Here is a 21,202-nt window from a genome sequence, read left to right on the forward strand (position 1 = left end):
TCTTGGGAATGTTCAACCCTTCTGAGGCTCAATTTTCTCATCTGGAAAATTGAGCTAATCAAACCTGATGCCTGTGATGTTAGGAGATTTAAACAAAATCATGTAAGTAAAGTGTCTGAGAGGGTCATCTGGCATATATCAGGTGCCCACAGAATGCGATTTCCTTCTGAGAGGCAGCCCTAGGGCACGCGTGCACGTGTGCATGCACACACACACACACACACCAGTAAAGAAGAAGGGCACAGAGCGAGAAGGACAGACCAGATCCAGAAAGCCAAATGGGGACACACTTTAATTCTCCAGGGGTCCCATGCTCTGACAGGGCTGGCCCAGCCTCGGGGCCCGGGCGCTCAGGGAGTGGGGGACTCGGACACGGGCCCTGAGCCCTCCTGGGGCTCAATTTCCTGAGCCTGGGCCAGCTGGGCCGTGTGCTCAAAGGCAGCCTGCAGCAGGCGGGAGGCAAGGCAAGTGGTCCAGGCGACGAGATAGGCCAGGTGCCAGGAGGTGAGCACGGCTGTGTTCTCCACCCACCAGTACAGACGCTTCAGCAGAGCCAGGAGCTCGGGCACCACACACTTGTCCAGCAGAGCCTGGAGGGGATAAGCGGATGGGCGGCTGGCCACCAGGAGCTCGCAGGGTGGCATCGCCCCAGTGCCTTGCCCAGTGCCCCAGGCCTGCCCTCAGCAGCCCACCTTGCTGAGCAACCAGACCACGCTGCGGCCATGGGCCCTCTGGCACAGCCTCCTGGTCAGCAGCAACAGCAGCAACACTACCGACGTCAGGCTGTGTAGACACGACAGAAGCAGCTCCCTGCAGGTGGCCGCGGACAGGCCTAGCTGCTTCCAGGCCAGGCCCGAGGCCCGCACACAGCCCAGCACGCCGGCCCACGCCAGCCACACGGGGACTGCCATCCGTGCCAGCCCGGCCCGTAGCACCCGGCCCACGGGGCTGGCTGCAAGCCCAGGGGGTGGGTGGGCCTCAGGGCTGCAGGACCCCCAGGCCTCCTGGGCCAGCCCCGACAGCCAGCAGTTGAAGAAGACAATCTTCAGGAGCAGGAAATTGTAGAGGTGGATGCGGTTCTGGACCAGCTGCGGGAGCAGGGAGAGCCAGCCCATCGTCACCCACCCGAGGCAGGGACCCTGCCTGCCCCGGGTTTTGCCGTAGGGGGTGGGGCTACCGGGCCTCCTTCCCTTGAGGCCTCAGTTTCCCCAACAAGAATGATCCTCATCTGCCCGCCGCTAAGGACTCCACTCTCAGGTGGGGACTGTAGAAGGTGTTTCGTATTACCTTTCATTTTTTTTCCTTTGGATTTAAGTGATTATTTACAATACTCTAGACTGAAGGAAGCTGATTTATTATTATTATTATTATTATTATTATTATTATTAATTATTACATAAGGAGTGACCATCCCCCCAGCCCTCTGATCCTGCAGGATTTGAACCCTGGGCAGTTTTTTCTCCCAAGCGCCTGGGCTTTCCTGCCCACCAGTTGTCTGTTGAGGGCAGCTGGGGGGCAGAGGGCAGCCAGGGGGTAGAGAGATGTGAGGCATAGGGGCATCACTGTCACGCTATGGAGAGGGGTGAAGGAGAGGGAGGGCCCCAAGAAGATCTCCAGGCTTCTGTCCTGGGTGACAGGGTGGATATGATGTCTCCCATCCACTGGGAGAAAAGAGTGAGCTTGGGTAGGGAAAGAGTCTGTAAACGGGAAAGCTCCACCTGAGTCCTGGGGCTGAACAGCCAGTCCCTCATCAGAGCCCTAAAGCCCCCAGCCCTGAGTAACGCCAATCCCCTCTGTCTGGACCTCATGTGCCACTGTCCAGAGGACCACCTGGAGCCCTAGGGGACGATGCAGGAGACAGCCATCTGGGGGTGGCCATGTGCCCCACCGTGGGCACTGTGGCTTAGGGATGGGGCTCCTGAGAGCTGTCAGATTACTCCAGGCAGGCGGGCAGTCACCCAGTTCTACAGGTTGGGCCAGGCCCATGGGCTCCAACAGCCCTGAGGTGGCTGTGGATGGCTGGGTGGACCTCCCCAGTGACCCCCGTTCCCCACTCACCAGCACCGAGAGCTTCACCACCAGCAGCAGAATCCCCAAGAGGCTGCATCTGACAGGAGGAACGGCCTCCATGTCTGGCCCTTCTCCCCTTCGTCCAGCTGGGAGAGGGAGGGTGACCTCACAGATACCGCAGGGTGGGGGCCAAGTTACCGTGGGGACCCAGTTGCCACAAGAGACCCCCTTTTACCTGCCTCCCGCCTCTCCAGGGCACACAAAGCAGGGTACTTTTCTTCTATGCTCTGTCCCCTTCCTGATTGGAGACGGCCCTGGGGACATCGACTCCATATCTGGCCCGCCCACATCCCTGGAAATCCCAAAGTATTCAAGGCCTGGGAAATAGAAATCTTGATTCCTCGAGGCCACAGGTGACACAGTATTTGGAGGCAGATGGAAAAGCTCCTTCCCCATTCCCCCACCCCCACCCTCGTCACAAAGAGGAAAAATGAGGTTGTGACTTTTCCTCTCAGACCCTCGTGATACCTGAGACTCTGCTAGAGGAGGACAGGGGAGGAAAGTTGTACTGACCTAAAGGCCCCAGGGTCCAGGAGAGAGGCAGAGACTGCAGGAAAGGGGACAGTTTGCTGAGCTATCCCGCTCAGGGCAACCAGGAGGCCACAGGCTGCCTGGAGCATCCCTGAAAGTTTGCAGGAGGCTGGGATTAGGATCAAAGGCTTAGAATTCTGGGAGAACCAGAACCTCAATCCCAGCATTTCTCACATTGCTTTTCTGTCTGGGTCCTGGCAGGTGGCCCCAGGAGGCTGCAGGAGGAGGCTCTTGCGCCGTTTAGAAATGTTTTTAAAGCTCTCCCTCTGCTGGACAGGCTACCATAGTGTGGGGCTCAGTGACTCAGCCCCTCTGTGCCCATCAGAAGGGTGGGCGCTGCCTCAGCCCTTGCACACAGCGTGATTTCAGTCCTCGCCGGCCACCTCAGCCAGGCACCTTGTGCAGGATACAACCTGCCCAACTGGACATGGAAACCTGCCATTATGAATCCCTGGAACAGAAAGAATGACCTCTGCCCAGGGCAGTCCTGTTTGCCCCTTTGTTTCCTCTCCTGGGGCAACAGATGAGGGCTGGAGGGTGCAGCGTGCAAAGTCCCTCCACTCTGTCCTCTGCCTTGCCTCTCCCCCTCCCACCCTCTGTGGCTGCAACATTATGGCAATGGGGGGTCACTGGGGCTTCAGAAAGGCCTCCTTCCTGTGGGGTGCCTGGGTGGCTCAGTCAGTTGAGCGTCTGACTTTGGCTCAGGTCATGATCTCACGGCTCGTGAGTTTGAGCCCCACATCGGGCTCTGTGCTGACAGCTCAGAGCCTGGAGCCTGTTTCAGATTCTGTGTCTCCCTCTCTCTCTGACCTTCCCCCATTCATGCTCTGTCTCTCTCTGTCTCAAAAATGAATAAACGTTAAAAAAATTTTTTTTTTAATTTTTTTTTAAAAAAAGAAAAGCCTCCTTGAGCTAAGTTTTGAAGGATGGGTAGGAAGTTCCCAGAGGAAGTGGGAAGGATGGTCCAGACAGAGGGAACAGCATGATTCAAACAATTTCGTCTTACTAGAGCATAAAGCGGGAGGCGGGGAAGAGCACAAGGCAAGTGGTGAGATCGGCAAGGGCCACATAGGCCACAGAATATTCTACATGACACAGTGAGAGCCATCAAAAAGCCAAGGCAGCAAGGAGGTTGCTGTGGGCTCCAAGACAGTCCCTTCAGCTCATGAGGAGGTGAGACTAGGGCAAAGGCGTCTGTGGTGGGGGGGGGGAGCTCAAACAGCTCCCAAGCTTGGTCCCCAAGTTAGATTTCAGCAAGGCCTCTCTGTGGCTCGGTGCTTGCCCAGACCACAGGAGGGGAGGGACCCAGAGGGGTCTGCAAGGCTGGAAATACAGTGACAGAGGTCAGGACCTCCCCTGACCTAGTCCCGGCCACGCAGTTACCATCGGCCAGAAAACCCAGAGTCACCTGGTCGCCTTCCTTCTTCATCTTCCTGCCCAGCCACCTCCAGAGACCAGGACCATGAATTTCGCTCACTACGGTGTCCCATGCCTGGACCAGTGCCAGGTGCACAGTAGGAATTCCACAAATATTTGTTGAATTAATGAGCAAATGAAGGAGTACCTGCCTGGAGATCCCTACCTGCTAGGCTGCGTGTAAGGGCAGCAAGAACGGCTCCGTATCAACTCGGATCCTTAGGTGGGGAGCCCTCCACCACTTCCTCTTTCATTCTCAACACCTAGGTTCAAGGCCATCTTGCACTACTGTGCTGTGTAACCTTGGGCAATAACTACCTCCCCGCCCTGGCCCTGTCTGCACCTTGCAGGGTAACGGGGACGACCAGGTGGGATAGCCCAGTTATCAATGGCCGCCGCCTTGCCCGACACCAGGGGGCGCCATTCCTCTCCCCATGCCTCCCTGCGCAGACTCCCTTCCCCAGCTCAGGACCCAGGGCTAGAGAAGGGCCGGGAGCCCACTCTGGACTTGGCTTCGTTCCTGGCGTTCGAGGTCGCTCGGGTGCTCCCCTGCGGATGCAGGACGACAATGCGACCGCACGGGGGCAGCAGACACCGGGGGCGCGGGCCCGGCGCACCTGCGCGCGCTGCTGAACTTGGTGGAAAGTTTTGAGTTGCTATGTTGTCCCCTGTTAGTCTGCGAGGCCGGTTTCCCTGTGACAACAACCTTGGGGCATCCTGAGGAGCTCGCCCGGGGCACAGGTGCTGTCATGGCTGGGTTGTTGGAGGCGAAACCACGAGAAATAATCGTGTTTTTTTTTTCTTTCTTTCATGTTCCAATATGATTTCATGTTCCAATAGATATTTATTTCATATCTACTTCTTTTTTTCCCCCAGAAAGACACAACAATGATAAATATGCCTTCATACTTATTGGAATTTGTATTTTTTGTTTTCTAAAAATTGCTTTATCGAAGCTACTTAAATGCAAATAATAATAATAATAATAATGATGATGAATTCAGGAGGAACCTAATCCTGGTTAAGGGACAAGATTTTGGAGTCCGTTTGAAAAGACCTCTGACGCTTAATCACAGGTCTGTGCTTCCGGCCCAAATTCCTTTATCTGTAAAACTGGGATATACTTTGTAGAATCTAGCAGGTGAGGTTGTGTGGGAAGCAGTCAATGAAACAGGGTCTGGGAAGTGCTTTTAGCAGTACCTGCCCCCACCCCCACCCCCACCCCCACCCACACCAGTGCCTGGAGGCTTTGGGGTAAATGAAGTCAGCATCTGTGCATTGAAAAGTTGAAAAGTGGGGCACCTGGGTGGCTCAGTCGCTTAAGCGTCCCACTTCAGCTCAGGTCATGATCTCATTGTTTGTGAGTTCGAGCCCCGCATCGGGCTCTGTGCTGAGAGCTCAGAGCCTGGATCCTGCTTCGGATTCTGTGTCTCCCCCTCTCTCTACCCCTCCCCAGCTCACGCTCTGTGTCTGTCTGTCAATAATAAATAAACATTAAAAAATTTTTTTTAAAAAAAGGAAAAGTTGACTCAAGAATTTTTTGAAACAAAATAAACTACAAGTTAGACAAAATTGCTTTCAAACACATGCAAATTTGTGAAAAGAAATTATCTCCAGGGGGCATACACTGTATTGATTCATAAGCCAATAAGTGGACATATTCATTTCAACCAAACCACTTTTAGGTGACTCACTTGGAGGCCAAGGCTAAATTTTGAAATTCTAGAAAAACATGGGCAAATATACCTTAAAATTGATTCAAATTGACACCTTAAAAAAACTTTTAACATAAAAAGTAATAAAAATGCCTTAAAAGTGGTTTATTTATTTATTTATTTATTTTTTTTGAGAGAGAGAGAGAGGAGTGGGGCTCACCTGATGGGCTCCAGCTCACAAACGGTGAGATCATGACCTGAGCCAAAGTCAGATGCTTAAAGACCGAACCAGCCAGACACCCAAAAGTGTTTTTTTTAAGGACATAAAGTTGCCAAACCATCCCAGTGCTCAAAAACAGTCATCCCCCCATAAAAGTTCTGATAAATGGACAAAATGCATAAATGTCAATAACAGATTGCAAAGCCACCCCTGTGAGGTACAAAAATCAACATATGAACAGACATCAATGGGAAATATAGTTTTCACCAATTTGTTTCTTGATCAGTTTGTTTGGAACCAATATGTTTATTTTTTTATTTATTTGAGAGAGAGAGAGAGAGAACACAAGCAGGGGAGGGGCAGAGAGAGAGAGAGAGGGAGAGAGAGTATCCCAAGCAGGGTCCACATTGTCAGTACAGAGTCCAATGCGAGGCTCGAATTCACAAACCAGGAGATCATGACCTGAGCTGAAGTTGGACACTTAACCGACTGAGCCACCCAGGCGTCCCAAGAACCAATGTGTTTAGTGTATTTGTTTTCTGCTGGCTCACTTAGACCTCTCTCGGATATTCTCCCACCCACCCATCTTCAACCACTGCCCCTCTCCCTGCTTGCCCTTTTCTCTACTAGACCTCTTGTGTCCTAAATGAAATGTCCCTCCATCCACCGAAGGACGTTTAGGTTGTTTCCATATCTTGCCTATTGTGAGTAATGGTGTAATGAACAAGGGGACACAGTTATCTTTTCACGATCCTGATTTCAATTCCTCCGGCTCTATATCCAGAAGTGGGATGGCTGGATAATAAAGCAGTCCTATTTTTAATTTTCTGAGGCCCTCCATACGTTTTTCATAGTGGCTGTATTCATATGCATTCCAACATGTGAGAGAGAGAGAGAGAGATACAATGGGATATTATTTGGCCTTTAAGAAGGAAAATTCCCAACAACACGGAGTGGAGCTGCGGGACATTATGCTAAGTGAGGTAAGACACAGAAAGGGAAATACTGCATGATCTCACTTATACATGGAATCTAATGAAGCCAAACTCAGAAACCGACAAAAGAATGGCGGTTGCCAGCCAGGAGGCTGGGGTTGGGAGAAGGGGGCCGGTCAAAGGGTACAAAGTTTCCATTATAAAGATGAATAAATTCTAGAGATCTAATGTACAACACAGTGAGCACAGCTAACAATAATACCTTATTGTTTACTTGAAATTTCCTAAGCGGATAGATCTTAAATCTTCTCAACACACATACACCACACACAAATGGTAACTAAGGAGAGGTGACAGATATGCTAATTTTAGCCGGACTGTGGTGACCATTTCACAATGTATATGGATATTCTTTTTTAACGTTTATTTATTTTTGAGACAGAGAGAGACAGAGCATGAACGGGGGAGGGTCAGAGAGAGGGAGACACAGAATCCGAAACAGGCTCCAGGCTCCGAGCTGTCAGCACAGGGCCCGACGCGGGGCTCGAACTCACGGACCGCGAGATCATGACCTGAGCCGAAGTGGGCCGCCTAACCGACTGAGCCACCCAGGCGCCCCTGTATACGGATATTCAAAACAGCAGGTTGTGCACCTTCAACATTCGCGACTTTTATTAAAAGGAACAAAGGAAAATGTTCCTCGGTGCTCACTCACTCACCTCGCCGTTCAAATCACGTTGTTGCAAAAAAATTCTGTAACCATCTTACCGCCGCCTCCAGCCACTGGCCATTTGCTCCTGCCCCCCCACTCCCACTGTCACCACCCTGGCCCAAGTGACCGATAAACTCTTTGTTGCTGAATCTGGTGCAGAGACACTGTGAGCAAAGCCAAAAGGTAGCTTTGGCCTGGGAGAAATGTTTGCGACTCACACAGCAGTCCCAGAATCAGTATCCAGAATGGACAGAACATCTAAGGAACTCCTACCAACATAAAGATAGATAAGATGAAATCAAGTGACTGTAGAACACATAGGCAAAGGTAATTCACAGCAGAGGAAACCCAAAGAGCCAATAAACGTGTGCGAAGCTGCCACCCTCCTTAGTAATCGAGGGAAACGCAAATGAAAACCACAATGAGATAACTCTCTCATGCTCGTTTGCAAAGACAAAAAAAGTCTGACAAAAATGTGTCGGTGAGTCCGCGGGGGCAACCAGAGCATCAGACGTGACACGCGTCCTGACCTGGCAGATCCGTTTGTTTCTCAGACTCAGGGGGCCATGCCCGTTGCACACGCATGTGAAACCGAAATGAGTTCACAAGACAGTAATTGCCCTTACTACATGCAGCGTGTGTTCTCTATTCGATCCATTTCACAAGGAACTGAATTGTTTTCCTTACCCCCTACTGGGCTGCAAGCCCCATTTTGTAAAGCACTCCTTCCAGAAGTATTCATTTGTGAACAAAGGAACATGTGCAAGACTATTTGTGGCAGCATCTTTTCCCATCAATAGGGAAATGGAAATGAATTGGATGGATCTGTTTGAGAGATGACTATGCGGTGGTGACAATGAATGAGATCTGTATACACCAATGTGGAAGGGTCTCAAAAACGTAGTGTTAAGTGATGAAAAGGGGGAAGTCACAGAGTAAGCACTATAAAATGATGGCATGCATATGAATTTTCTCAACCCCATTAGCAACATTATCTTGTTCCGGACATGTGTAGTAAAAATACAAAAAAACAAGACCCAGAAGGTCCCGCCCATTCAGGGTGTAGCTGGGTCCCTGGGGCAGCAGAGCGGGGAGAGAGGAATTCAGAGGAAATGTCACCTTCATCTATAATGCTCTCTTTTTCTACATTCACATATTCTGAAGCAATGACAAAATGCTAATATTTGTTCATTCCGGGTAGCAGATACCTGAAAGTTGAGAACCAGCCAGTCACGCAGAGATCTGAAAGAAGGATGATCCAGACCCCAAAACAGCAGTGCAAATGTCCTGAGGTAACCACGGCATGTTCCAGGAGCAGCAGAGGCTAGGACAGTGGAGTGAGGAGAAAGGTTAGGGAGGAGGATGGTAAAGAATTTGGAATTTAGGTCTTAAGCAGGGGAGTGAGCTCATCAAGTGACTGTGAAAACATCATTCTGGTTGGGCATATTTTGTTAGCTATCAAAACTGAGGGACGAACAAAATACATGGGGATCATTGTGCCAATCTCTTCTTTTGTGTGTTTGGAATTTTCCATAAAAATTTTACAAACAATAATCGATACCACCTGGCTGGCTACTATGAGGAAAATGGACTGTGGGTGGGGGGCAGAGGGGAGGCAGGGAGCCCAGTGAGGAGGCTGCACAAGGGGTCTGGCTGAGAGGGCAGGAGTAAACGGGACCAGAGTGGCAGAGGCGGAAGGGAGAGGTAATAGCATTTGCCGAAGACAGAATGTGGGATGGGGGAATAATGGCTTGGGCTTCGCCCCTGGGTGCATAGTGGTTCTGGAAGACGAGAAGGAGGAGGACAAGGAGGGGCAGGTTTGGGAGTGGGGACAAGGAAAGCCGGGTTTGGGCACGATGCCAGACAGAGGCCCGTGGCCTCCAAGGGGAGATATCAGGTACTCAGAGTCCAGAGTTCAGGGGAGAGTCAGGGCTTGGAGTCACCTCTTTGGGACTCCCTGGCGTATAAATAGTATTTAAAACCACGGGACAAAATGAGATCATCTGGAAAGTGGGTGCAGATAGAGACCAAAAAAAAAGGCCCAGGACTGAGGGGTGGGGCGCTCTCCTACTTGAGAAGGAAGAGGGGAGAGAAGTGAAGAGGCAGGAAAGGAGACAGGAAACCAAAAGGAAGAGAGGTTGCTCTTTTGTCCCCACCCCCCTCCCAACCCCGCCCACCCCCCCCCCCCCCCACCGACCTGCAGACCCCATAGTTGTTCAGGCCTCCAGCTCTTGCCCCTGGGCACCTGAGCCCACCCAGTCCACTCCCCACACTGCCTTCTGAGCGTCTTTGTGAAAATGAAGGTCTGACACTGTAACTCCTCATGGCCCATCCAGGGTTAGAGAGCCAGTCCCAGCCTGGTGGCCGGGCCCCTTGTGGCCTGGGCCCCTGCACACATCAGCCACACCCCTGCGGATGCTCCTGCCCATCAGACACAGGTGCACATGTAAGCACACCCACCTTGTATCAGCAGCCCGTCCCCCTCTCCCTCCTTTCCCCGAGTTGCGTTTCTGACGCTTGTGTCCGGAAGCATCCCGACTGACCCCCACGGCCTCATGCATGCGCACCTCCCACCCTCCCACGCCTGGCCCCCGGAAGCCGTGCCTTCCCCCAGAGCTCTTGCCCATTGGCATCGACCACCATGTCTTGTGTGTGGGCCATCTTGGCCTAACGTGGCCTCACCCTTGTCCGCTTGACCCTTTCCCGCTGCCCACTCTGGCCACAGGATGACACACCCCCCCCCCCCCCCCCCCCGTCCTCAGCCACCTGCAGCCCTTGGCCTCCGGCTTGTACATCTGTGAGGTTAGACAATAGTTTTGAAACATGAACTCCTGCTTTTCACCCCAGACTAGTTTTGGGGGGCGGTCTGGATGGTGTCCACTGCTCCAGAGGAGGGTCATTATCAGCAAAAGGCACAGGAAAGGCTTTGGAGTTCCAAAGCGTTGGACTTAAGGGGGCTTATGACAGGGAGCAAGAACAGTTGATGCGTCAGAGAAGGGCCTCCTGCCCTTGAGGCTGGGACAATTTCCCAGGCTCTGGAAGGGGAGGAATGGAGTGGGCCCTGGGGAGAGAAGCTGGTCAGGCCTGGGGTCCAAGCCTGGGAGCCCCCACCAGTACCCCGCATGGCAAGTCTCATTCTCCATCACGGCCTAGGAGCCATTGCTATAGAAGCCATGTTGGTGCCCACAAACCACACAGCCCCCGTCAGCAAGTGGGGTACCACCGAGTGGAGATACCGAGGGGCTGTGGGGACAGATATGCTGGCCCCCCAGGGCCTCCCCAAGTTCTGTCATGGAGCCACCCAGGCCACCCTCTGATGGTCCAACAGGACCACCTTTGGGGCTATCCACCTTACCTAAGGGGACATTCCTTGTGACGACATCTTTCAACCCCATAGTGCCCACCTACGTTAACCCCAGACAAAGGAGTGGCCCTGGACACCCAGTGGTGGGGGGTGGGAGGGGTGCTTAGAAGGAAAAGCCTGAACACAGATACTGAGGAGGCAGTGCCCAGAGCCCGAACAGGAGAAGACACCCATCTCCCCCACCCTGCTGGACCGGGGTAGAGTGGGGGCTGTTTCTGACTCACCCCTGTGACTCCAGTGCCCTGCCCAGGGCCTGATAAACATTAGGTGCACAATAAATATTTATTGGCCTAAATGAAACATGAGGCTATAGAGATGAGGCCCACGCTGTCCGATGACTGAGCCAGTCCCCACCCCCAATCTCCCCCTCCCGACTCACCTGCTAGTGACCACTCTGGGGTGACGATGTGACCGAAACTGGCCGATGGGATGAAGAACTCCTGGCCCTGGGCTTCCAATAAGGCTTTTGTGATGATGAATAGTCTGAGCTGGCCTAGCGTTTTGCCCTTTCCCCTTCATCCTGTCCTGTTGGGAGGTGCAGCAGCCATGAAGAGGTGACAGTCAGGAGCGCAAAGGCCTCCGTGCAAAAGGTGGCAGAGAAGGAAGATGACAAAAGCCTGGGTCACTGATGGCATAAGTGAGCCTCTGACCCGACTGCCCAGTCTCAGCTTTCTGTACGAGTCTCGTAAATCTCTCTGTGTTTTAGCTGCAGCTTCGCACGTATTCTGTTCTGTCAGCTGAGCACAACGGACTCACGACACATTCACCGGACACCGTTGGACTAAAACAGATTTGGGTTTGGATCTTGGCAGGTGACAGCTGACATCTGGGTTTCCTCCCCTACCTCCACTCCCCCAAAACTGCTCTTGCCAAGGTCACCGTGTCAATGAAGGGAAATGACGTTATTGTAACGGACAATCCTGAAATCGTGGCTCAACACAATGAAGTGGGTTTCTTGTTCATGTTACAGTCCCATGCAGGTGGGGGCGGGGGAGGTGGATTGCACTACACACAATCATTTAGGGTCCCTGACTTCGTCGTCTGGCAGCCCCACTCTCCTCTGGACGCCTGGACCCTGTTCCATGGAGGATTGGATAGGAAGTGTTTATGGTCCAGGTCTGGAAATAAAGCACTTTACCGAGATCTGCCTTCTATCGGCCGGAATTCAACCACACGGACACGCCAACATACAAGGGAGGCTGGGGCACGTTGTCTAACTCAGGGAGAGGTGGTAAATTTGGCCACCGGTGTATGCTGTCAGGGTCTCCCTTGGCCCCCAAAGACCTCCACATCCCTATATCCAGGGCTCACTTCCAAAGCCTCATTTTACGCCACCTCTTGACACGCCTCAGTGTTGGCCATTCCTCATCTCTTTGAGACTCTTCTGTTCTTGGCATCCTTCCCAACTTCTCTGGGTTTTCTCCAGCTCTCCTAGACACTCCTCTTCCACCCTGAAGGGTTAGGGGTCCTCAGGTTCCATCCTTCTCTTCTCATCCTTTCTTATCTCTCCCTGCACATCCCACCATTATTGGCTGCCTCAATCACTGGCTATACTCGTGACCCTGAATCTGTCTCCCGCCTGTCCTGTCTCCTGAGCTCAAGACTCTGGCATTAAACATCCTCCTGGACATCTTCACGTAGACCCCTCAAACTCAACAACCCCAAGCGGTTAATATCCTCTTTGCCCCCAAACCTGATCCTCCTCCCGGGCTTCCCTGGCTGTGAAAGGCACCATCATCCACCCAAAGTCTCAACTCCCAACGACTCGCTTCCCCAGGCCACGCGCTCTCAATCACCAAAGCCCTGCTGCCTCGACCGCCTAAACGTCTCTGACCTTCATCCACTCCTCTCCACAGCCATGACCGCTACCCAAGTTCATGCTACCATCACCTCCCTCCTGGACACCTGTAACAAACTCCCAAACTCCACCTGTCCAAACTCTGATCCCCAAGGGTCCTCTAGGCTAGTGCTTCTGAAACTTCAGCTGCATAGAAATCAGCTGGAGAGTTTGTTTAAAGTAGATTTCTGGGGGCGCCTTGGTGGTTCAGTCCATTAAGTGTCTGACCTGATTTCAGCTCAGGTCATGATCTCACTGCTCATGAGTTTGAGCCCCACGTCAGGCTCTGTGCTGAGAGTGTGGAGCCTGCTTGAGATTCTCTCTCCCTCCCTGTCTCTGTCTCCCTCTGCCCTTCCCCCACTTTCTCTTTCTCTCTCTCAAGATATCTTTTCTTCTTTTGTCGTTTAAATTTTTTAACGCTTATTTCTTTTTGAGAGAGGCAGAATACGAGAGGAGGAGGGGCAGAGAGAGACAGAGACACAGAATCCAAAACAGGTTCCAGGCTCCAAGCTGTCAGTACAGAGCCGACACTGAGCTTGAACCTATGAGCTGTGAGATCATGACCTGAGCCAAAGTCAAGACACTCAACCCACTGAGCCACCCAAGTGCCCGCTCTCTAAAAATAAATAAACTTAAAAAAAAAAAAAGTAGATTTCTGGGCCCCTCCCAGCCCCCCCTCCCCCCCACCCCGCAATCAGATTCTCATTCTATTGGTCTGGAATGGGGCTCAAGAATTGCATTTCTAAAAACCTCCCCTAAGGGGGTCCCCTGGAGCAACCAGAGCTAAAGATGCTGTAGCAGAGGATGCAAGTTTTGGGACCATACTTTGAGCAGCAAGGATCTCCGCGCTGTCCAAAACGGAGGCCACTAGCCACAGATGGCTATTTAAATTACTAAGGCAAAATAAAACTCAAAATTCAGTTCCTCAGTAGCACTAGCCACATTTCAAATGCTCAATGCCACATGTAGCTACTGTATTGAAAAGCGTACAGTATAGAATATTTCCATTACCACAGAAAGTTATGCAGGATAGCGTTGCCCAGGCCGTGGGGACCGTTCTAAAAATGAAGGCTGATCCTGGGCAAACCCCCCCCTTTTTTTTAATTTTTTAAGGTTTATTTATTTTTGAGAGGGGGGAGGGGCAGAGAGAGGGAGACACAGAAGCTGAAGAAGGCTCCAGGCTCTGAGCTGTCAGCACAGACCTAGGCCCCCCTCTTCCCCCTAAGATTTCAGAGGCTCTCACTTCCTAATGAAGGATATCGAGAGCCCGGAGGGCACAGAGATGCTCCTAAACGCGGATACCCTGAAAACGCTTCGGAAAGTCTGTATCTCCCCGGGCTAGAAAGAGGCCAAGAACTTTGAGCTCGTTGGCTGGTAGCGGGGGCGGCTGCCAGCGCTTTCCTTTGATTGGGTACTTTCTCATAGCGGAAAGCCAATCATCCAGGGAGGTGGGGGCGGGGCCCGGCTCGCCGTACAGGCCCCGCCCCGAGTTCCGGCTCTAAGCACCGCGGGAGAGTCCGATTGGCGGTGAGTTCTGACCCTTTACCTGCTTAAAGACCATTAGGTCCAGGACGCCAGCTCACCGCTTAAAGAGTGGGGAGGTAGGGTCATGTCCTCCCTCCGGCCACAGGGAGCACCCCTCCCCCAAGCCCTGAACTCCCTCTGTGTCTCGCCCTCTGTGTGTTCAGTGTCACCGCCTGTGAAATGGGATTGGGTGGGAGGGGTGGGAATGGGAGAAATTGCAGTGTCCCTCGGACACCAAGGCTGTGTCCCCGCAGGAGGATGGCGCAGGAGGAGGGCGGGAGCCTGTCCGAAGTGCGGGCCCGGGTGGGGGCATCACATGGCATCACCGACCTGGGCCACAAGCTGCACTTCTATGACCGCTGGGCTCCAGACTATGACCAGGTAAACTGGCCAGGCTCCTTCCCCTCTCTCCTCTTGCTTGCCCAGCCTCAACTTTCCTATCTCTAAAGAGGGAATAATTTGCTTTGCATCATCGCAGGTTGGCTTGTGAGAATGAGGTGAGACCCTGCAGTCCTGCCTCCTCAAGGACTGGCCCCCTCTTCGGCTCATCCACGTTAGCTCTGCCCTCTGACCAGCCCCATGTTTCCATATTGGCAGCCCCTTGAAAAATCAGGAAACAAGACCTCTCTACCCTGGGACTGCACCTGGAGGAGGTGCCAATAAGCATGCGCGCGCGCGCGCGCGCGCACACACACACACACACACACACACACACACACACACAGCTTGGCCTGTTTGATTCCTAGACCACCCTACACAGAGGTCACCCAAACACTGGGGCACGGGGTGCCGGTCAGCTCAGTACTCTGTCCCCAGGATGTGGCCGCCCTGCAGTACCGCGCCCCCCGCCTCGCAGTAGACTGCCTTACCCAAGCCCTTCTGGGCCCACCCCATGCTGCCCTGATCCTGGATGTGGCCTGTGGCACCGGCCTGGTGGCTGCTGAGGTGAGGCCTCCCCACATCCCCTGTCCTCTCTTCAACTCCCCACTCGCTCAAATTTCCTCCCACCCCTGGCCCCAGAACTCTGCCTCCCTGCTCAGACTCACCGGTCCCAAACACGTGGACTACATTTACTGCGGAGCCTGCTGCCCTCCCCAGGTGCAGGGACCCAGTTGGGAGATGGCAGGTGTGAACTGTGACTGAGTCCCCCCACCTTAGCTGCAGGCTCGGGGCTTCCTCCAGCTGCATGGGGTGGATGGGAGCCCAGGGATGCTGGAACGGGCCCGAGCCCGTGGCCTCTACCAGAATCTCAGCCTCTGCGTCCTGGGCCAGGAGCCTCTGCCCAGTTCTGAAGGTACTTCCCTTCCCACCCAGGCACCTTGACAGTGAGTGCCCTTCTCTTGTCCAGCCTCCATCCTCCTTGCTGAGCCCTTCACAAGCCCCCGCCCACACTGAGCCCTATGAACCCCCACCGGGACCCTCTCTGAGCCCCTGTGAGCCCCTCTCTCTGAGCCCTCTACCCCGTGATCTGATGTCATCCCTGTGGGTATCATGAGGCCACACCAAAGACAGACCCCACACTCCACACAGGGACCTTCGATGCGGTACTGATGGTGGGTGCCCTCAGCGATGGCCAGGTGCCCTGCAGTGCGATACCTGAGCTTCTGCGAGTTACCAAGCCAGGTGAGGAGCAGGTCCATCCAACCCCACGTGAATGCCTTCCCCCCCGCCCCCCCCCCCCCCCCCCGCACACCCACAGACCCACTAACCTCCGAATGTCTCAGGCTAAGCGAGGGGCAGGGTCCTGCCCAGGGTCACACAGCCTAGCCTAGCTTCCCAGCCACCAGCTGCCACCATCAACAGACCCAGGAAAGCAGGCAGGGCAGACCGGTAGCCAGCTTGCCCTCTTATCCACTGGGCAGCTCCACTCCCCCTGGCTCTGTTTCCTCGCCTCTGAGCGGTGACAGAGCCCCTTCCCCAATGGATCGCAGTGAGCGCTGAGTGAAAAGACGTGTCTGAGGCCTTTGCTCCAGTCCTAGCACTCAGTGGGGGCTCAGTTCAGTTCCCTCGTCTTCCGGCTCCCTCACGAACTCACTGACAACTGTCAGGTGAGTCTCTTGCTCTTTCCTGGTCTCAGTGTCCTCATCTGTGAAATGGGCTGCTCAGGTGAGATGATAGACGTGAGCACTTTTTGTAACCTCCACCCGTGGGTTGATGTGCAGCTAAGGGTTGTGTTTACTGTGCTCCTCCTGTGTGCCTTGTCCCGCGCTGGCCTCTGCTCTGGAGGGGGGGTACGCACCCTGCCCTCTGGGCTTCGATCACCAACCCACTGCACCCCACTGCACCCCAGGAAGGGGCGTGGGGAAAAGGACCAGGGCACACACTCTGAGAATTCAGGGAAGAGAGGCATTTCCGGGGGACAGGCGGGGGGAGGGGGGCGCTGACGGCAGTGGGCACAGGAACACAGCCACAGGCCAAAACAGGTCAGGAAGACAGCCACGGGGAGTCAGAGGCAGAAAGGAGCATGGGGGACTGAGCAGGCAGGTGCTGAGGCCCTGACTTGGCTGCAGGATGGGCTCAGGAAGCCCCAAAGTGGGCCTGTGGCAGCAAGGCCGCATCCTCTCCCTGTCCCCCTCGCCTCCACTGCCAGGAGCCGGGCCTGTGGCTAAGCCTGGGCAGGTCTGGGCAGGCTTCAGCCTCAGGGAGCAGGGTCTTCGATGGGGTCAGAGAGAGAGGTAGTGATGGGGCTCAAGAGAACAGGAAACCCCCATTGGCATAACCAGCCCCACCCGCGCTTGTCAGGCCCCTGAGCTGGCTAGAGCCCCGTCTGCTGCGCCCCTGTCACAGGCTCCCCTGCTTCGGAGCCTTTCCTCTCACGGAGCCCCAGCCACCCACCCTGCAGGGCCCAGCTTCTCCTCCCCGCTTCCTCCAGGAAGCCTTCCAGACACTGGCCTCTTCTACATGTATCTGAGCCCGCACTGGGCACGCTATAGGTGTCTAGGGAACACCAGAAAGGATATGTCACTCATTCATTCAGCCGGCGCTTAATGTGGTCCTTCCTGTGAGACCCGGAAACGAGCCCCACTCTGTAAGCTGGGAAACTGCAGCTCAGAGAGGTGATGGGACTTACCCAAGGTCTCAAGTGCTTCCTTCCCGTGCATCCAGACACACCACATCCTCCGGCAGAGGGGCTGGGTGAGCACTGAGGAGGGAGTCCCCTCTGTCCAGGGGATTAAGCCAAGAGTTCCCAGCATAAAGGACGCGTGAGCCTGGAAGTTGGTATAGGAGGCTGAAAACGCAGAAGGATATTCCTTGAGGCAGGAACAGTGAGCAGCAAAGGCATGGAGATAGGAAAAGGCTGGCAGGGGTGGGTGGGGAACCGGTGGGGGTGGTGGTGGTGGGGAGAATGTACGCCCTTGGGGGAAGAGCAGGAAAGATAACCTTTCCCGGAAGGGGTGGGCCTAGAGCCTGGAACCAGGGCTCCTGCCCCTCCCCCACTCACCTCTTCCCCCCCCACCCACGCCCCCGTCTCTCCCTAGGAGGGCTGGTGTGTCTGACCACCCGGACCAACCCGTCCAACCTTCACTACAAGGAGGCCCTGGAGGCTACCCTGGACAGGCTGGAGCAGGCCGGGGCGTGGGAACGCCTAGTGGCCTGGCCTGTGGACCAGTGGGAACTGGCCACATCCGAGCTTGAGGTGGTGCCCAGAACTTCTGACAGCGATGGCTTCATCTCTGGCATCGTCTACCTGTACCGAAAGCAGGAGGGGGCCCAGGTGGAGGGAGTGAGGCCCAGTCCTCAGCCCCCAGCTGGCCTCTGACCCTCTCATCCAGGTCTCCTCCAGGCCCATCCTTGGGCCTCCTCTGTTTCATCTGTAAAATGAGGCCCCTGAGCCAACCTTGCCCATTAAATGAGTCCCAGGAGGGGTAGCAGGACTCTGGCTCTGTGAGTCTCTTCCCCAGGAAACTGACATCCGTCCCTGAGAAGGACAGAAGTGAGAAGAGATGGAACAGAGAGGGCCCCCACCCCAGGCCGCCCCTGAGCCAGCCCCGACAGGGCCACAGATGTAACTTCCTGACACCTCCTGTGGTGGGCCCTCTCACGCTTACTCGAGGACAGGAAACTCATGCCCGTGCCGAGGACAGGAAACTCATGCCCGTGCCGAGGACAGGAAACTCATGCCCGTGCCTCTGGCCTTGGCCGAATACCTTCACATGGCCAGGATTCAGTTTCCTCCTCTCTAAAGGAGCCAGAAAGCTGAGCTCAGGGCGTGTCTGCCCGGTGAAAGGGTTCAGTGACCCCCGGGCCTTGGGGGTATGATCAGGACTAATGATAATTCCTCCACACAGGGACTGTGGGAAGGCTCGTTAGGGAGGAAGACTGAAGCCTGGCCTTCAGGACAAGCAGGATTCCGAGGGGTGGAGAAAGGCAAAAAGGACATTCTAGACCCACAGCAGGAAACAGCCTGGGCCAAGGCCAGGACGTGGGACCTGGAGGGTGAGCACACCAACCTGGGTGCCCAGGTTCGGACAGAGCTGGGACAAAGATGGATAGAGGGCAGGTGGCCCACCCCCCAGGGCTGAGTGTTCTCACGTGGCCTCCCCCATGGGGTCCCCAGCACTTCCTCAGTGCGTTTCCTATGATCGCCTTGACCTTCCAGCAAACGAAGGGCTTGAGCGAGGTGATTCCCAAGGTGAGGGCGAGCTCTGATTTGTCACAGTTCTTCAAAACCCGGTTGTTGTTGTGGTTTTTTTAAGTGTTCTTGTGTTGACCACCACACAGCGGTCGTACTCCTCCCTCACCCCTGCCCAGGCTTCTAGCCCTCCCCTGCCCACCTTCACGGCTGAAATCAGAAACGATATGGTCTTCCTGTGCACAGGTCCCATTTATTGTAGAAAATTATAGTAATTACCATGACAAACAGATATTAAGTTACAAAACAGAAACCAGAGAGGAGGCAGGGAAAAAAAGGTCCAGGACTTCCTGGGAATGAAGGCCAGAGAAAGACCGTCCCCCCTGCTCTTCCCAGGATGCCCAACGACCTTGGCAGGGGTGGCGAATCCAGGCGTGACCGGTCACAAGAGGCTGGGGTCCTCCTACCCAGGCCGCTGAGGCAGAGCCCTGAGGCTGCAGGGTGGGGGGAGGGAGGGGTGCAGGCAGCATGGGCAGCCTCCTCGGTCTCCTCCCCCACCACCACCCAAACCAGTTTGTAGCGCCTTCACCCCTCCCCTCTAAACCCGTCTGTCAACTCTGTGTCAACTCTGCTCCACGGGCAGGTGGGGGAGCGAGGCGCCAGCCATCCTCACGGCCAACACAAGAGTGGGCCGGGCACCCGCGGAGGCAGAGCCCAAGCAAATTCAGGGCCGTGCTCTCCTGACCGGCAGGAGCCAGCTCCCCCCTCCGCCGCACCCTGTTACTTCCGCCCCCTCTCCTGTGTCCCCGGAGCCAGAGGAGGGCAGCACAGGAGTCTCTTTCTGTCCATCCATCCTTGCTGGCGGAGAGGAGGCTCTGGGTAGGTGTCCGAGGGGGCCGTAAGGGGCTGCCGGCCGGTGGCCTGGCTCAGTCCCTGCTTGTGCAGCCTGCGGCCCATGGCAGGAACATCCCCGGGGGCACGGGCTGCGCCTTCAGTCCAGGGAGAAGCAAAGCCCGGAGACAGAGCTGAGTGGCGGCACCTTACACGTAGTTGCTGGCCGGGGCGGAGCGGGCGGCAGAGTACTTGGCCGAGTAGGGCTTGTCGGTGCGCGGTGGGCAATTGCAGCACAGCAGGGCCCCCCCGAGGAGCAGCAGGCCCGAGGCGGCCCAGCCGACGTACAGAGAGGCACCCATCTCCCGCTTCTGGCCGGAGGCCACCAGTGGGTTGTAGAAGTCCCGGATGATGTTGTTGGCCGTCCAGGACACCGGCACCATTACCAGCAGGCCGGCCAGAATGAACACCACGCCCGCCACGATCATGGTCTTGGCCTTGGCGCTCTCGTCCTCCACACAGTTGGTGCACTTGCCGCCCACCACGGACAGCAGCACGCCCAGCACGGCCAGGATGATGCAGACGACCATGAGGGCGCGGGCCGCCTGCAGGTCCTGGGGCAGCGCCAGCAGCGAGTCGTATACCTTGCACTGCATCTGGCCGGTGCTCTGCACCACGCAGTTCATCCACAGGCCCTCCCAGATGGTCTGCGACGTGACGATGTTGCTGCCGATGAAGGCCGTCACGCGCCACATGGGCAGCGCGCAGCTCAGTATGGCGCCCAGCCAGCCCAGCACGGCCAGCGCAATGCCCATCACCTGTAGTCCCATGGAGGCCATGGCTCGGTGTCTGCCGGGGTCTAAGACCTGGAAGGCTGTGGGGATCCGGCCCTGGGGGGCTGTAGGAATCCAAGCGATGAGGACAGACCCTCGGCGTCTAGAGGGAAGACTTTCACTGCGAGTCCAGAGGCAGAGACAGTCGGCTCAGCTCCTTATCTCTCCAGAGTCAGAAGCACCAGCACAGCGAGTGTGACCAGACCAGTTCCCGTCTCCAGTCTGACAGGAGACTGGAGACTGGAGCAGTTATATGGCTCTTGGCAGGGGGGGGGGGGGGGGGGGGGGGCGAGGGGGGAGCAGAGGGAGGGGTTTCCGTCCCTGGGGACTTCCCCTGACCAGTTTCTCTGGATTCCAGAGTCAGGGCCAACAAAGGCCCTTCAAGGCCTCAACCCTGGGCCCCTGAGTCAGGATCCTGGAGAGCCAGTCTTAGGGGAAACTGCCCTCTCCCCACCCCCCCACCCCCGCCCCCAGGCCCTTGCTGAGGTCAATCTGGAGATAGACACTGAGTCACAGTCCATAGGCACCTGGACCCATGGGGCAGCCACGCCCAGCCAGGTTCAGGTCCCAAAGACAGGATCTCCACACCTCAGGACTCCCTCCTTCCAGGCTTGGGTGGGCAGATGGGGTGGAGACCCTCAGGGAGGGGGTCTGAGGATAAAATCCCCACCCCAATTACTGTAGTCCTGTCCATATCTCCT

The 21,202-nt window shown here is 55.3% G+C and overlaps 3 protein-coding genes across 3 annotated transcripts; 1 reads left to right on the plus strand and 2 right to left on the minus strand.

The window, feature by feature from the left end:
• Positions 1–275: 275 nt before the first annotated feature.
• Positions 276–2,382, minus strand: TMEM270 (transmembrane protein 270). The gene is made up of 4 exons (XM_053213205.1): positions 2,246–2,382; positions 2,059–2,156; positions 693–1,088; positions 276–590 (listed from the first exon to the last, which is right to left on the minus strand). Exons 1-4 carry the CDS (start codon positions 2,358–2,360, stop codon positions 351–353), a joined length of 849 nt encoding a protein of 282 aa, XP_053069180.1. The 5' UTR covers positions 2,361–2,382; the 3' UTR covers positions 276–350.
• Positions 2,383–14,179: 11,797 nt separating this feature from the next.
• Positions 14,180–18,139, plus strand: METTL27 (methyltransferase like 27). Its single transcript, XM_027041936.2, is given in 7 exon segments — positions 14,180–14,267; positions 14,519–14,645; positions 15,081–15,209; positions 15,423–15,558; positions 15,795–15,887; positions 17,744–17,864; positions 17,866–18,139. Coding segments are annotated over 6 exon segments (729 nt in total). The 5' UTR covers positions 14,180–14,267; positions 14,519–14,522; the 3' UTR covers positions 17,993–18,139.
• Positions 18,140–19,070: 931 nt separating this feature from the next.
• CLDN4 (claudin 4) lies at positions 19,071–20,730 on the minus strand. Its single transcript, XM_015075023.3, has one exon. The coding sequence runs from the start codon at positions 20,505–20,507 to the stop codon at positions 19,878–19,880; it is 630 nt and encodes a 209-aa protein (XP_014930509.1). The 5' UTR covers positions 20,508–20,730; the 3' UTR covers positions 19,071–19,877.
• Positions 20,731–21,202: the final 472 nt, after the last annotated feature.

This window comes from Acinonyx jubatus, chromosome E3 (genome assembly GCF_027475565.1).
Source record: "Acinonyx jubatus isolate Ajub_Pintada_27869175 chromosome E3, VMU_Ajub_asm_v1.0, whole genome shotgun sequence".
NCBI lineage: Eukaryota > Metazoa > Chordata > Mammalia > Carnivora > Felidae > Acinonyx > Acinonyx jubatus.

Excerpts from the sequence above, each read along its gene's own strand:
- TMEM270 (XM_053213205.1), bottom strand. The coding sequence starts at position 2,360 with ATGTGGGCGGGCCAGATATGGAGTCGATGTCCCCAGGGCCGTCTCCAA. Across the intron at positions 2,157-2,245 it reads CCTGGAGAGGCGGGAGGCAG|CTGGACGAAGGGGAGAAGGG; the intron begins GTAAAAGGGGGT and ends TCCCTCTCCCAG. Across the intron at positions 1,089-2,058 it reads TGGTGAAGCTCTCGGTGCTG|CTGGTCCAGAACCGCATCCA; the intron begins GTGAGTGGGGAA and ends CTGCTCCCGCAG.
- CLDN4 (XM_015075023.3), bottom strand. The coding sequence starts at position 20,507 with ATGGCCTCCATGGGACTACAGGTGATGGGCATTGCGCTGGCCGTGCTG.